Source organism: Motacilla alba, chromosome 21, assembly GCF_015832195.1.
Source record: "Motacilla alba alba isolate MOTALB_02 chromosome 21, Motacilla_alba_V1.0_pri, whole genome shotgun sequence".
Lineage (NCBI taxonomy): Eukaryota > Metazoa > Chordata > Aves > Passeriformes > Motacillidae > Motacilla > Motacilla alba.
The window spans coordinates 1512470-1526912 of NC_052036.1; the positions used below are offsets into that span (position 1 = coordinate 1512470).

Here is a 14443-nt window from a genome sequence, read left to right on the forward strand (position 1 = left end):
TAAATTGAGGTTTTTAGGGGAAATAAACCACATTAAATTGAGATTTTTAGAGGAAATAAATCACATTAAATTGAGATTTTTAGAGGAAATCAACCACATTAAATTGAGATTTTTAGAGGAAATCAACCACATGAAAGGAGATTTTTAGAGGAAATAAACCACATGAAAGGAGATTTTTAGGGGAAGTAAATCACATTAAAAGGAAATTTTTTGGGGGGAAATAAATCACATTAAAGGAGATTTTTAGGGGAAATGAACCACATAAAGGGAGATTCGTAGGGGAAATAAACCACATGAAAGGAGATTTTTAGAGGAAATAAACCACATTAAATTGAGATTTTTAGAGGAAATAAACCACATGAAAGGAGATTTTTAGGGGAAGTAAATCATATTAAAAGGAATTTTTTTGGGGAAAATAAATCACATTAAAGGAGATTTTTAGGGGAAATGAACCACATTAAATTAAGATTTTTAGAGGAAATAAATCACATTAAATTGAGATTTTTAGGGGAAATCAACCACAAGAAATGAGATTTTTAGGGGAAGTAAATCACATTAAAAGGAAATTTTTAGGGGAAGTAAATCACATTAAAAGGAAATTTGGGGGGGGAAATAAATCACATTAAAAAGATTTTTTTGGGGGGAAATAAATCACATTAAAGGAGATTTTTAGGGGAAATGAACCACATGAAAGGGAGATTTGTAGGGGAAATAAACCACATTAAATTAAGATTTTTAGGGGAAATAAACCACATGAAAGGAGATTTTTAGAGGAAATAAATCACATTAAATTGAGATTTTTAGAGGAAATAAACCACATGAAAGGAGATTTTTAGGGGAAGTAAATCACATTAAAAGGAAATTTTGGGGGGAAATAAATCACATTAAAAGGAAATTTTTGGGGGGGAAATAAATCACATTAAAGGAGATTTTTCGGGGAAATGAACCACAGAAGAAGGAGATTTTTCGGGGAACTGAACCCCACGGTTTCCTTTATGGAATTATGGAATGGTTCAGGTGGGATCCTCAACCCCATCCAGTCCCAGCCCTTTTCCTGGGCAGGGACACCTCCCCCTGTCCCAGGTTGCTCCAGGCTGGCCTCGGGCACTGCCAGGGATGGAGCAGTGGATCTGGCACGGCTGTTTTTCCCGATTTTCCCGGTTTTCCCGGTTTTCCCGGGATTTTGGGGCGCACAGGCCTCGACCCCGCCCCCCCCTCCCTCCCGCCGCGTCAGCGTTGCCAGGCAACGCCTAAAATGGCGGCGCGGCGCGCGCGGGGCGCGCCGGGAGTTGTAGTGCGGAGACCCCGCCGCCCCCGCGCCCCGCCGGCAGCGCGGGACTCCCTTTCCCAGCAGGCACCGCGGCTTCGCGCGGAAAGGCTGAGGGAGCGCGTTTACCTGCGGGGAGCGGGGTGCAGGTGGGGCGCGCCGCGGGCGCCCTTGGGATTTGTAGTTTTCGGCGCAGCGGCCGCTAGGCGAAGCGGCGAGGCGGGCGGCGGCCGCGGGACTACAACTCCCAGGGTGCCGCCGGGCGCAGCGGGCTGGGCGCCGGTGGAGGGCGGGGGGTACGAACGGGAGCCTCGGCGGTGGCGGGGGGATGCTCAGGGGAGCGCTCAGGTGAGGAGGAGGAGGAGGAGGAGGAGGAGGAGGAAGGAGCGGGAGGGAGAACGGGCGGCGAGCCCCGCGGCCGGCGGCCAGCCCTGGGTGGGGCCCCATTGTTGGCGGTGGGCAGCGGTTCCTCGTGGAGACCCCGAGTTCTCCAGGGAAATCGGCACCAGGGGGGGCGGAGGCGTTTGGCTTTGGGGTCCAAAGTCGCTCTTGGGGGCAGCTGGGTGCTGCTGCGTTTGGAGAGGAGTCCTCTCCTTCTTATCCCCCCCGAAACTTTTATTTCCTAGTAATTGGGCTGGGTTGAAGATGATTTTTTTGCCGAGCTGAGCTTGTCGGGGTCGTGCGTGTTTGGTGATGCTGTTTTGGTGTGTTTTTCCTGGCTCAGCTTCCCCCAGATGCGCATCCCGACCACTCGGGGTCCGGTGCGCCGTTTAGGGGTGGAAAAACCCCAAATTTGCCCTGGAAACATGGGGATTGTTGAGCCTGGAGAATCTTTGGGGTGACCTCACTGTGGCCCTCCCGAGCTGCAGGAAGGGGAACACTTCCAAGGGATGGAGTGACAGGACAAGGGGGGGATTCATTCCAAGCGCCGAGGAGTGGGTTTAGGTTGGATTTTGGGAAGAAATCCCTCCCTGTGAGGGGTCCTGGCACTGGTTATCCCATGGATATCCCATCCCTGGAATGCCCAAAGCCAGGCTGGACAGGGCTTGGAGCCACCTGGGGCAGAGCAAGGTGACACTGAACGCCCTTTAAATCCCTTCCAAGCCATTCCTTTACCCCATTCCCAAACCATTTTCCCCTCTAGAGTATTCACTTCTCCTTCCCAAACCATTTTCCCCTGTGGAATATTAATTTCTCCTTCCCAAACCACTTTTCCCTGTAGAATATTCACTTCTTCCCAAACCATTTTCCCCTGAGGAATATTCCTTTCTCCTTCCCAAACCACTGTTCCCCGTGGAAGGAATATTCATGTCTCCTCCTGATTTTTCGTGCCACAGCAAGTGCAGGAGGTGTCCCAGCAGTAAATGTGAACGGATGTTTGCTCAAGGCAGGCGTGGAGCAGCTTTTGCAGCAAAGCCTGGCTTAAGGGTGGCTTTGATTAAACCGAGCTTTTAATTGCTGAGCGCTGTTACAAAAGGGCAGGACTGGGGCTCAGCTCCGAGCTGGAAAAACGAGTCCTGCTGCAGCTGGGATTGATAAAAGAGTGTTTTGTTCAGCCTTTCTCTGTGCCACAGCAGGTTCCTGGTGAAATGAGCAGCCAGGCACGAGCCCCGGGTGTTGGCTGGCAGCTGGGCAAGGTGCACAGGGCTCCTGGGAGCCTGCAGGTGAGTGACACTTGCAGCTCTTGGAACCCTTCTGTTCTTCTCTGCTTTATCATTTTAATGTCTAGAACCCTTCTGTTCTTCTCTGCTTTATTATTTCAATGTTTAAAACCCTTCCGTTCTCCTCAGTTTTATCATTTCATCTTTTAAAACCCTTCCATTCTTCTCTCAGTTTTGTAATTTCAATGTTTTAAACCCTTTCGTTCTTCTCTCAGTTTTATAATTTCAACTTTTCTCCTCAGTTTTATCATTTCATCTTTTAAAACCCTTCCATTCTTCTCTCAGTTTTATCATTTCAATGTTTTAAACCCTTTTGTTCTTCTCTCAGTATTATAATTTCAACTTTTCTCCTCAGTTTTATCATTTCAGCTTTTTAAACCCTTCCATTCTTCTCTCAATTTTATAATTCCAGTGTTTAAAACCCTTCCATTCTTCTCTCAATTTTATCATTTCAATGTTTTAAACCCTTTTGTTCTTCTCTCAGTTTAATAATTTCAACTTTTCTTCTCAGTTTTATCATTTCAGCCTTGAAAAGCTCTCTGCTTCTGCTCTCAGTTTGATAATTTCAGCTTTTCCAACCCTTTAACTCCTCTCTCAGTTTTATCATTTCAATGTTTAAAACCCTTTCATTCTTCTCTCAGTTTTATCACTTCAACTTTTCTCCTCGGTTTTGTCATCCCAACTTTTAAAACCTCTCTGATTCTGCTTTGTTTTATCATTTCAGCCTTTCCAACCCTTGACTCTTCTCTCAGTTTTACCATTTCAATGTCTAAAACCCTTTCGTTCTTCTCTCAGTTTTATAATTTCAACTTTTCTCCTCAGTTTTATCATTTCAGCTTTTTAAACCCTTCCATTCTTCTCCCAATTTTATAATTTCAATGTTTTAAACCCTTCCATTCTTCTCTCAATTTTATAATTTCAGCATTTAAAACCCTCTCATTCTTCTCTCACTTTTGGAATCCCAGCTTTTCTGCTCAGTTTTACCATTTCAGCCCTTACAGCCTCTCTGGCTCTGCTCTCAGCTTTATCTCCTCAGGATGAAGCAGCTTTCGGGCGTGCCGTGGTTTCAACCCCAGGGAATTGCGAAACCACCCGAATTCCAGCACGGCTTCTCTCCACTTCCATCCTTCTTTTCTCTCCACTTCCATCCTTCTTTTCTCTCCACTTCCATCCTTCTTTTCTCTCCACTTCCATCCTTCTTTTCTCTCCACTCCATCCTTCTTTTCTCTCCACTTCCATCCTTCTTTTCTCTCCCCTTCCATCCTTCTTTTCTCTCCACTTCCATCCTTCTTTTCTCTCCACTTCCATCCTTCTTTTCTCTCCCCTTCCATCCTTCTTTTCTCTCCACTTCCATCCTTCTTTTCTCTCCGCTTCCATCCTTCTTTTCTCTCCACTTCCATCCTTCTTTTCTCTCCACTTCCATCCTTCTTTTCTCTCCGCTTCCATCCTTCTTTTCTCTCCACTTCCATCCTTCTTTTCTCTCCACTTCCATCCTTCTCCGCCTGCTGAAGTCATTCCCAAGCTCCAGCAAGAAAAATGCTGATAATGCAGCAGGAAAGAAATGGAAACTGTGGAGATAATGGAAGCGTTTTGCTGGCAGGAGTGGGAGGGAAGCCCTCGGCGTTCCCGAGCTGTTTGTGCTGCTTTTGAGACACAAGAGGCAGAATTCCCTGGTGGGATCATTCCCGTGGGGATCCGAGCTGGCAGAGATTTGGGGTTTGTTCCAAACGTCACCCCCGGGCTGTGAAATCCTGAAATTGCCTTCCCCAAACTGAGCTGGCGGGAAAATCCTGAGGGAAAAACATCTTCCAATTCAGGCAGAGGCTTTATATATTTATATATTTATATATTTATTTATTTTTATATATATATATATATATATATATATACTTATGTACATGTATTTTTATATATATATTTTTTATATATATATACTTATGTACATGTATTTTTATATATATTTATATATATATATATACTTATGTACATGTATTTATATATATATATATATATATATATACTTATGTACATGTATTTTTATATATATATATATATATATATATATATATATATATAATTTTATTTTTTTCCCAAATCCACAGGGAAAACGCTGCCCAACATGGATTTGATTTTTGGGGGAATTTATTTTGCTGTGGGTGTTTGATCCTCAGGAAATCTGTGGGAAATTTGTCCATTTTGGGATGCTTCGGAGGGAATCAAGTAGGAACAAAATAATTTTCAAATGAAGCGGAAATTCAGTTAAAAATACCAAACATTTGAAGCGTTTACAAGCTCTAAAGCAGCTTTTTGAGCTCAGACTGGCTCAATAAAAAACCCCAACGGCTCCGGATCCATCAAACGTTTCCAAATTCTCCCTGGCTGATGGAAATAAAAATTATTGGCTGATGGAAATAAAAATTATTGGCTGGTGGAAATGCAAAGGGTTGGGATTGCTGCAGGCTGGGCTGGCATCATCGCTGTCCCGCTCTGTTTCAGGGATGGGAATCCAAGCGGGGCTGAGCTGAGCCAGCCGTGGCCTTCTCCAGCTCTTCCAGGGGATTTTCCGGCCACGTTTCCCCTTTATTATGAGCCGTTCCTCGAGGGTGTCCCTCTAGGTAAGGACAATCGGGTTTTAAAAATAACTATTTCATTTTGGGATGGTTTTTTTCATGAATAATCCTTCCTTATCTCTGTTTTCACACTCTTTGTGTATTCGGATACTGACAAAAATCTGAATAATAATTGAATTTTATGATGGTTTTATACTCAAGAATCCTTCCCCGTCTGTGTTTTCTTACTCTCTGAATATCCAGATATTGACAAAAATCGAAATTATAATTTTATTATATTTTATACTCAAGAATCCTTCCCCGTCTGTGTTTTCTTACTCTCTGAATATCCAGATATTGACAAAAATCGAAATAATCATTTTATTACATTTCATAATCAAGAATCCTCTTTCATCTCTGTTTCCTCACTCTTCCCACCCCCTTTCTTCCCCTAAACTTCTTTAAAGGGAAGCAGGATTCCAGTGTCTTAATAAATAATTGGAATTTATTCCCACATTTTCTCCAGAGCTGTGTTTTTCCTGGAATGGAGGTGCCCATCGTGCTTCTCCTGAGCAGGCTCGTGGCAGAAGTTGCTGGAAAATCCACGGAAAACTCGGTGGGTGCTCCAGGAATTTTATTTTGTTTAATTTAATTTTATTTTAGTTTTGGTTTTATTTTATTTTTTTATTATTTTTATATTTATTTTATTATTTTTATTTTTTATTTTTTATTTTAATTTTTATTTTATTTTATTCTTTATTTTTATTTTTATTTTATTTTAATATATTTTAATTTTAATTTAATTTTAATTTTTATTTATTTTTATTTTTATTTATTTTAATATATTTTAATTTTAATTTTAATTTAATTTTAATTTTTATTTAATTTAATTTTTATTTTTATTTTTATTTATTTTAATATATTTTAATTTTAATTTTAATTTAATTTTAATTTTTATTTAATTTAATTTTTATTTTTATTTTTATTTATTTTAATATATTTTAATTTTAATTTAATTTAATTTTAATTTTTATTTAATTTAATTTTTATTTTTATTTTATTTTATTTTTTAATTTTAAATTTTATTTTAATTTAAATTTTATTTTATTTTTATTCTTGTTAAATTTTATTTTTATTTTATTATTATTTTAAAAACATTTTTATTTTAATTTTTATCCCAAATCTCCTGCATTTTTTACTTAGAAAACAAAATGGATTTAGAAAAACAAAAGAGATTTATAAAATAAAAACAACACTAAAAATAACCCACATTTTCTCCTGGCTGGAAAAAAAAATTCCAGTGGCTTTGAAGTGAATTTCCCCTTCTTTCTGTGGGGATTTGAATTTCTGTGTTGTGTTCATCTTGAATTCACGAATTCCTCCTCGGGGATCCCTTGGGATCCTCCCTGCAGGCGCCAGAGGCGGAATGCTGCGCGGGGACGGCGCGCCCCAACGGCTCCTGCCCAGGTGGGACTGGGATGGGGGTCCCCAAAACAGCTCCTGCCCCGGTGGGATCGGGATCCCCAAAACAAACAGCTCCTGCCCCGGTGGGATCGGGATCCCCAAAACAAACAGCTCCTGCCCAGGTGGGACTGGGATTGGGGATCCCCAAAACAAACAGCTCCTGCCCCGGTGGGACTGGGATCCCCAAAACAAACAGCTCCTGCCCAGGTGGGATTGGGATTGGGGATCCCCAAAACAAACAGCTCCTGCCCCGGTGGGACTGGGATCCCCAAAACAAACAGCTCCTGCCCCGGTGGGATTGGGATGGGGATCCCCAAAACAAACAGCTCCTGCCCCGGTGGGACTGGGATGGGGGTCCCCAAAACAAACAGCTCCTGCCCCGGTGGGATTGGGATGGGGATCCCCGAAACAAACAGCTCCTGCCCCGGTGGGACTGGGATGGGGGTCCCCAAAACAGCTCCTGCCCCGGTGGGATGGGGATCCCCAAAACAAACAGCTCCTGCCCCGGTGGGATTGGGATTGGGATCCCCAAAACAAACAGCTCCTGCCCCAGTGGGATTGGGATGGGGGTCCCCAAAACAGCTCCTGCCCCGGTGGGATGGGGGTCCCCAAAACAGCTCCTGCCCCGGTGGGATGGGGATCCCCAAAACAAACAGCTCCTGCCCCGGTGGGATTGGGATTGGGATCCCCAAAACAAACAGCTCCTGCCCCGGTGGGATCGGGATCCCCAAAACAAACAGCTCCTGCCCCGGTGGGATTGGGATCGGGATCCCCAAAACAAACAGCTCCTGCCCCGGTGGGACTGGGATGGGGATCCCCAAACAAACAGCTCCTGCCCAGGTGGGACTGGGATTGGGATCCCCAAAACAAACAGCTCCTGCCCCGGTGGGATGGGGATCCCCAAAACAAACAGCTCCTGCCCCGGTGGGATCGGGATGGGGATCCCCAAAACAAACAGCTCCTGCCCCGGTGGGATTGGGATCGGGATCCCCAAAACAAACAGCTCCTGCCCCGGTGGGATTGGGATCGGGATCCCCAAAACAAACAGCTCCTGCCCCGGTGGGACTGGGATGGGGGTCCCCAAAACAGCTCCTGCCCCGGTGGGATTGGGATCGGGATCCCCAAAACAAACAGCTCCTGCCCCGGTGGGATTTGGATCGGGATCCCCAAAACAAACAGCTCCTGCCCCGGTGGGATGGGGATCCCCAAAACAAACAGCTCCTGCCCCGGTGGGATGGGGATCCCCAAAACAAACAGCTCCTGCCCCGGTGGGATTGGGATGGGGATCCCCAAAACAAACAGCTCCTGCCCCGGTGGGATGGGGATCCCCAAAACAAACAGCTCCTGCCCCGGTGGGACTGGGATTGGGATCCCCAAACAAACAGCTCCTGCCCCGGTGGGACTGGGATTGGGATCCCCAAACAAACAGCTCCTGCCCCGGTGGGATTGGGATCCCCAAAACAGCTCCTGCCCCGGTGGGATTGGGATCGGGATCCCCAAAACAAACAGCTCCTGCCCAGGTGGGATTGGGATTGGGGATCCCCAAAAGAGCTCCTGCCCCGGCCAGCCCTGCCCAGGTGGGATTGGGACTGGGATCCCCAAAACAGCTCCTGCCCCGGTGGGATTGGGATCCCCAAAACAAACAGCTCCTGCCCAGGTGGGATTGGGATTGGGATCCCCAAAACAGCTCCTGCCCCGGTGGGATTGGGATCCCCAAAACAAACAGCTCCTGCCCCGGTGGGATTGGGGATCCCCAGAACAGCTCCTGCCCCGGTGGGATTGGGATTGGGGATCCCCAGAACAGCTCCTGCCCCGGTGGGATTGGGATTGGGGATCCCCACAACAGCTCCTGCCCCGGCCAGCCCTGCCCAGGTGGGATCAGATTTTTATCCCACAGAATTAAAAAAACTCTCCCCAATTCCTGGTGGGACTTTGAGTGGGGAAAGCCGGGGGAATTTGGGAATTTGGGGGGCCGAAAAAGGCAGAATTGGGGCTGGGGCAGGATTGGAGTGGAAATGTTTTGGTTTCTGCAGGCGGGAGCAGAGGGATGGACTCGCACGGGAACGAGAGCGCCGCGCTGATCCAGAACCCCGGTGAGACCCCGCTGGGGATCGGGGCTCAGAGGGGATTCGAGGAGTTCAGAGGGGTAAAATCGGCTCAGAAAGGGGATTTGAGGAGTTCAGAGGGGTAAAATCGGCTCAGAAAGGGGATTTGAGGAGTTCAGAGGGGTAAAATCAGTTAAAAAGGGGATTTGAGGAGTTCAGAGGGGTAAAATCAGTTAAAAAGGGGATTTGAGGAGTTCAGAGGGGTAAAATCGGCTCAGAAAGGGGATTTGAGGAGTGTAAAAGGGGATTTGAGGAGTTTAAAAGGGGTTTAAGGAGTTAAAGGGGGATTTAAAGAGTTTAAAAGGGGTTTAAAAAGGGATTTAAAGAGTTAAAAAGGGATTTAAAGAGTTTAAAAGGGGTTTAAAAAGGGATTTAAAGAGTTAAAAAGGGATTTAAAGAGTTTAAAAGGGGTTTAAAAAGGGATTTAAAGAGTTAAAAGGGATTTTAAAGAGTTAAAAGTGTTAAAATGAGTTTTAAAAGGGGATTTAAGGAGTTAAAAGGGGATTTGAAGAGTTAAAAGGGGAATTAAGGAGTTAAAAAGAGGATTCAAGAGTTAAAAGGGGAATTAAAGAGTTAAAAGGTGATTTAAAGAGTTTAAAGTGTTAAAATTAGTTAAAAAGGGGTTTAAGGACTTAAAAGGGATTTAAAGAGTGAAAATGATTTTAAAAAGTGATTTTATGAGTTTAGGAAGGGATTGAATGAGTTAAAAGTGATTGAATTGGTTAAAATGCGTTTTAAAAGTGATTTCATGAGTTAAAAGTGGTTTAATTGGTTAAAATGAGTTTTTAAAGGGATTTCATGAGTTTAAAAGGGATCTAATGAGTTGAAAAAGGATTTACTTTGTTAAAATGAGTTTAAAAGGGGATTTAACGCGTTTAAGAAGGAATTTAATGAGTTTAAAAGGGGATTAAATTTGTTAAAATGAGTTTAAAAAGTGATTTTATGAGTGAAAAATGTTTAAATCTGTTAAAATGGTTTTGGGAAGTGATTTAATGAGTTCAAAGCGCTTGAATTTGTTAAACAGGGTTTTAAAAGCGATCCCATGACTCCAAAAGGGATTTAATCTGTGGCGACGAGTTTCAGAGGGATTTCATTTATAAAAACAAACGGATTGAATTGATTACAAGATTTTAAAAACCCGATTTCACCCCTCGGGCTGCCATCGAAGTGAAAACTCCATTTCGGGACCTGGAATGGCCCAGGAGCGCCCAAAATTCAGGATTTTTGTCTCTTTTGGGTCCTTTTCTCCCCCCAGGGGGCCCCGAGGTCGCCGCCTCGCTGATCCTGGGCTCGTTCCTGCTCAGCCTGTTCCTGATCCTCTCCGTGGCCGCTTTCTTCTACCTCAAACGAGGCCACAGGCTGCCCCAGGTTTTCTACCGCAGGAACAAGGGTGAGGAGAGCTGGGGTGAGGCCAGAATTCATCAGCCGTGCTCCCCTCCTGCCTCACAGGGGCGTTGCTCCTTCCGAATCCCCATTCTGTGGAGAAAATCCCCATTCTGTGGAGAAAATTCCCATTTTGTGGAGAAAATCCCCATTCTGTGGAGAAAATCCCCATTCTGTGGAGAAAATTCCCATTCTGTGGAGAAAATCCCCATTCTGTGGAGAAAATTCCCCATTCTGTGCCCATAAACTCCCATTCTGTGGAGAAAATTCCCATTTTATGGAGAACATTCCCATTTTGTGGAGAAAATTCCCCATTTTGTGGAGAAAATTCCCCATTTTGTGGAGAAAATTCCCCATTTTGTGGAGAAAATTCCCCATTTTGTGCCAATAAATTCCCATTTTGTGCCAATAAATTCCCATTTTGGGCTCATAAATTCCCATTTTGGGCTCATAAATTCCCCTTTTATGGAGAAAATCCCCATTTTGTGCTCATAAATTCCCATTTTAAGAAGAAAATCCCCATTTTGTGCTCATAAATCCCCATTTTATGGAGAAAATTCCCATTTTGGGCTCATAAATCCCCATTTTAAGAAGAAAATCCCCATTTTGGGCTCATAAATCCCCATTTTATGGAGAAAATCCCCATTTTGTGCCAATAAATTCCCATTCTGTGGAGAAAATCCCAGTTTTGAGCCCATAAATTCCTATTTTAAGAAGAAAATCCCCATTTTGTGCCCATAAATTCCCATTTTATGGAGCAAATCCCCATTTTGTGCCCATAAATCCTCCAGTCTTGCGAGTCCTACACCCACTAAATTCTCCAGATGGGATTTTGGGATATTTTTGTTGGATTCTGGGACAAAATTCCTTTTTTTAATAAGAAAACGATTCCCTCCGTGGCTGTATTTCTGGGAAATGAACAATTCCAGCCTTCCAAGTCATTAAAATAACATTAATTAATATTTTATTTCTTATTTTTCAGCGTCTGTTCTCCAGCCCAGTGAAACAGTGAGTGAATTCTGCTTTATAGGAACATTAAATCAGCAAGAATTCCCATTTTAATTAACAAGAATTCCCATTTTCATTAACAAGGATTCCCATTTTCATTAACAAGGATTCCCATTTTCATTAACTAAATTGGGACTTCATTGCTGAATGAGACTTGAGAGAAAATTCAAGATATTTTGGGGTTCTTTGCATCCAAACTGGGACAAAAATGGAAAAATTGAGTTGTTTTTCCAAGGGAAAAAATCTGTGCACAGTGAAAATGATAGGAATCCTAAAAATTCCTACATTTTTATGGAAAACTGTTAAAAATTGGGGTTTTTTTTGACAGGAATTGTAAAAAATTCCTGGTTTTTTATGGAAAAACTGTTAAAAATTGGGTTTTTTTGACAGGAATTGTAAAAAAATCCTGGTTTTTTAAGGAAAAACTGTTAAAAATTGGGGTTTTTTGACAGGAATTGTAAAAAATTCCTGGTTTTTTATGGAAAAACTGTTAAAAATTGGGGTTTTTTGACAGGAATTGTAAAAAATTCCTGGTTTTTTTAAGGATAAACTGTTAAAAATTGGGGGTTTTTTTGACATGACCCCTCTGTTCCCCAGGCATCCATGATCCCTCCTCCGGCTTCTTCAGGTGAGCAAATTCCCCCTGGAAAGTGCTAAAAATAAACCAAAAATCCCAAAAATCCCCAGATGAGGAGCAGCAGCCCAGCGGGGTTTGATTTTTTTATGGGATTTCTGGGTTTAATTCCTGCAGGGCAAAACGGGATGGGATTTGTTGGGGTCGGGTTTTGTGGGTTTGGGGTTTGTAGGTTTAGTTTTGGGTTAGGGGTTGGGTTTTGTGGGTTTAGTTTGGGTTTTGGGGGTTTAGTTTGGGGTTGGGGGTTTAATTTTGGGGTTGGGGTCGGGTTTTGTGGGTTTGGGGTTTGCGGGTTTAGTTTTGGGTTAGGGGTTGGGTTTTGTGGGTTTAGTTTGGGTTTGTGGGTTTAATTTTGGGGTTGGGGTTGGGTTTTGTGGGTTTAGTTTTGGGTTTTGTTTGGGTTTTGTGGGTTTGGTTTGGGTTTCGGGGTTTAGTTTTGGGGTTTTGTTTGGGTTTTGTGGGTTTGGTTTGGGTTTTGGGAGGTGATTTTGGGTTGGGGTTGGGTTTTGTGGGTTTGGGGGTTTAATTTTGGGTGTGGGGTTAAAAACCACAAAACCCCAAACCCCCAAAACTCAGCCCCAACCCCAAACCCCACTGTGCCTCAATCCCCTCCTCCCTTTGGGAATTCCCTCTGGGACCCCATTCCCAGGGATTTTTTGGGATGTTTTGTCCCGGCAGTGCGGAAGCCGCGCTACGTCCGCCGCGAGCGCTCGCTGGGCGCGCCCGGCGCCGCCGACAGCCGGGTCAGCAACGTCTGAGCCCCGGGAGCCGCTGATCCCACGGGAATCCCGACCCCGGAGCCGCTGATCCCACGGGAATCCCGACCCGGGAGCCGCTGATCCCGCGGGAATCCTGACCCCGGAGCCGCTGATCCCACGGGAATCCCGACCCCGGAGACCCGGGAACCCCGGGAGCCGCTGATCCCACGGGAATCCTGACCCCGGAGCCGCTGATCCCACGGGAATCCCGACCCCGGGAGCCGCTGATCCCACGGGATCCTGACCCCGGAGCCGCTGATCCCACGGGATCCTGACCCCGGAGCCGCTGATCCCACGGGAATCCCGAACCGGGAGCCGCTGATCCCATGGGAATCCCGAACCGGGAGCCGCTGATCCCACGGGAATCCTGATCCCGGAGCCGCTGATCCCACGGGAATCCTGACCCCGGAGCTGCTGATCCCACGGGAATCCTGACCCTGGAGCCCCGGGAACCCCGGGAGCCGCTGATCCCACGGGAATCCCGACCCCGGAGCCGCTGATCCCACGGGAATCCCAACCCCGGAGCCGCTGATCCCACGGGAATCCTGACCCGGGAGCCGCTGATCCCACGGGAATCCCGACCCCGGAGCCCCGGGAACCCCGGAGCCGCTGATCCCACAGGAATCCTGACCTGGGAGCCCAGGGACCCCGGGAGCCGCTGATCCCACAGGAATCCCGAGCCCGGAGCCCAGGGACCCCCGGGAGCTGCCGATCCCACAGGAATCCCAAAGGGTTTTTGCCAAACCCCGATCCCGGTGGCACCTCGGGGACGTCCGGGGGCTCTGGGGGCTCCTGGTGCTGCTCCGGGGGTTCCTGCCAGAGGATGGGGAGATCCTCAGGGATTCGGGGGATTTTTGGTGTTGGGGGAGAATTCCTGAGGGATTTGTGGGATTTTTCCTCTTTGGGGAGAATTCCTGAGGGATTTGGGGGATTTTCCCTGTTTGGAGGGAATTCCTGAGGGATTTGGGGGATTTTTCCTGTTGAGAGAAAATTCCTGAGGGATTTGGGCGACTTGTGAAGAGAATCCTTTGGGAATTTGGGGGATTTTCCCCGTTTGGAGAGAATCCTTTGGGAATTTGGGGGTTTTTCCCCGTTTGGAGAGAATCCTTTGGGAATTTGGGGGATTTTCCCCGTTTGGAGAGAATCCTTTGGGAATTTGGGGGATTTTCCCTGGGATGTGACCCCAAAACTGGAGGCCCCAGAATCCTGGGATTTGGGATGTGGATCCTTGGCAAAGGGATCCCCTCAAGTGCCACTGCTTTAACCCGGGACAGCAATTAATTATGCTAATTAATTATGCTAACTAACCATGCTAATTAATTCTGACGATAATTAGGATGCAGAATCCTTGGGAAGCGAATCCCCGATCCCGCTGGGAGCGTTTTCCTGCTCTCCTGGTGCTCCATGCAGGCCTGATCCCAAATCTTGGGAATTTTTTGGGAATTTTCCCAGCTCCATCCTGGGATTCAATGGATCCCATTGGAAATTCCGTTATCCAAGGGATAATCCGTTCCTGGTGGAATTGGGAATTCCGGCTTTTGGGGCACTCGGGGATTTTTGGGATGAGCCACAGGGATCGGGATGACTCCTGCTGGTGGAAAAATGGGATTTTTG

General features: G+C 45.6%; 1 protein-coding gene across 5 annotated transcripts; it reads left to right on the plus strand.

Moving 5' to 3' along the window:
• Window positions 1-1368: 1368 nt before the first annotated feature.
• On the plus strand, window positions 1369-13114 carry C21H1orf159 (chromosome 21 C1orf159 homolog). 5 transcript variants are annotated; one of them, XM_038159619.1, is made up of 11 exons: window positions 1551-1615; window positions 2842-2931; window positions 5425-5543; window positions 6004-6093; window positions 6890-6947; window positions 8975-9034; window positions 10302-10436; window positions 11412-11437; window positions 12035-12065; window positions 12750-12835; window positions 12932-13114. In XM_038159619.1, the coding sequence occupies exons 4-10, from the start codon at window positions 6022-6024 to the stop codon at window positions 12827-12829; spliced, it is 462 nt and encodes a 153-aa protein (XP_038015547.1). In that variant the 5' UTR covers window positions 1551-1615; window positions 2842-2931; window positions 5425-5543; window positions 6004-6021; the 3' UTR covers window positions 12830-12835; window positions 12932-13114. The 5 variants fall into 5 exon arrangements, with proteins under 5 accessions (XP_038015548.1, XP_038015547.1, XP_038015544.1 ...); XM_038159620.1 differs by lacking the exon at window positions 1551-1615 and adding an exon at window positions 1369-1416 and having other exon boundaries at window positions 12750-13114; XM_038159616.1 differs by having other exon boundaries at window positions 12750-13114.
• The last annotated feature ends 1329 nt before the right edge of the window (window positions 13115-14443 follow it).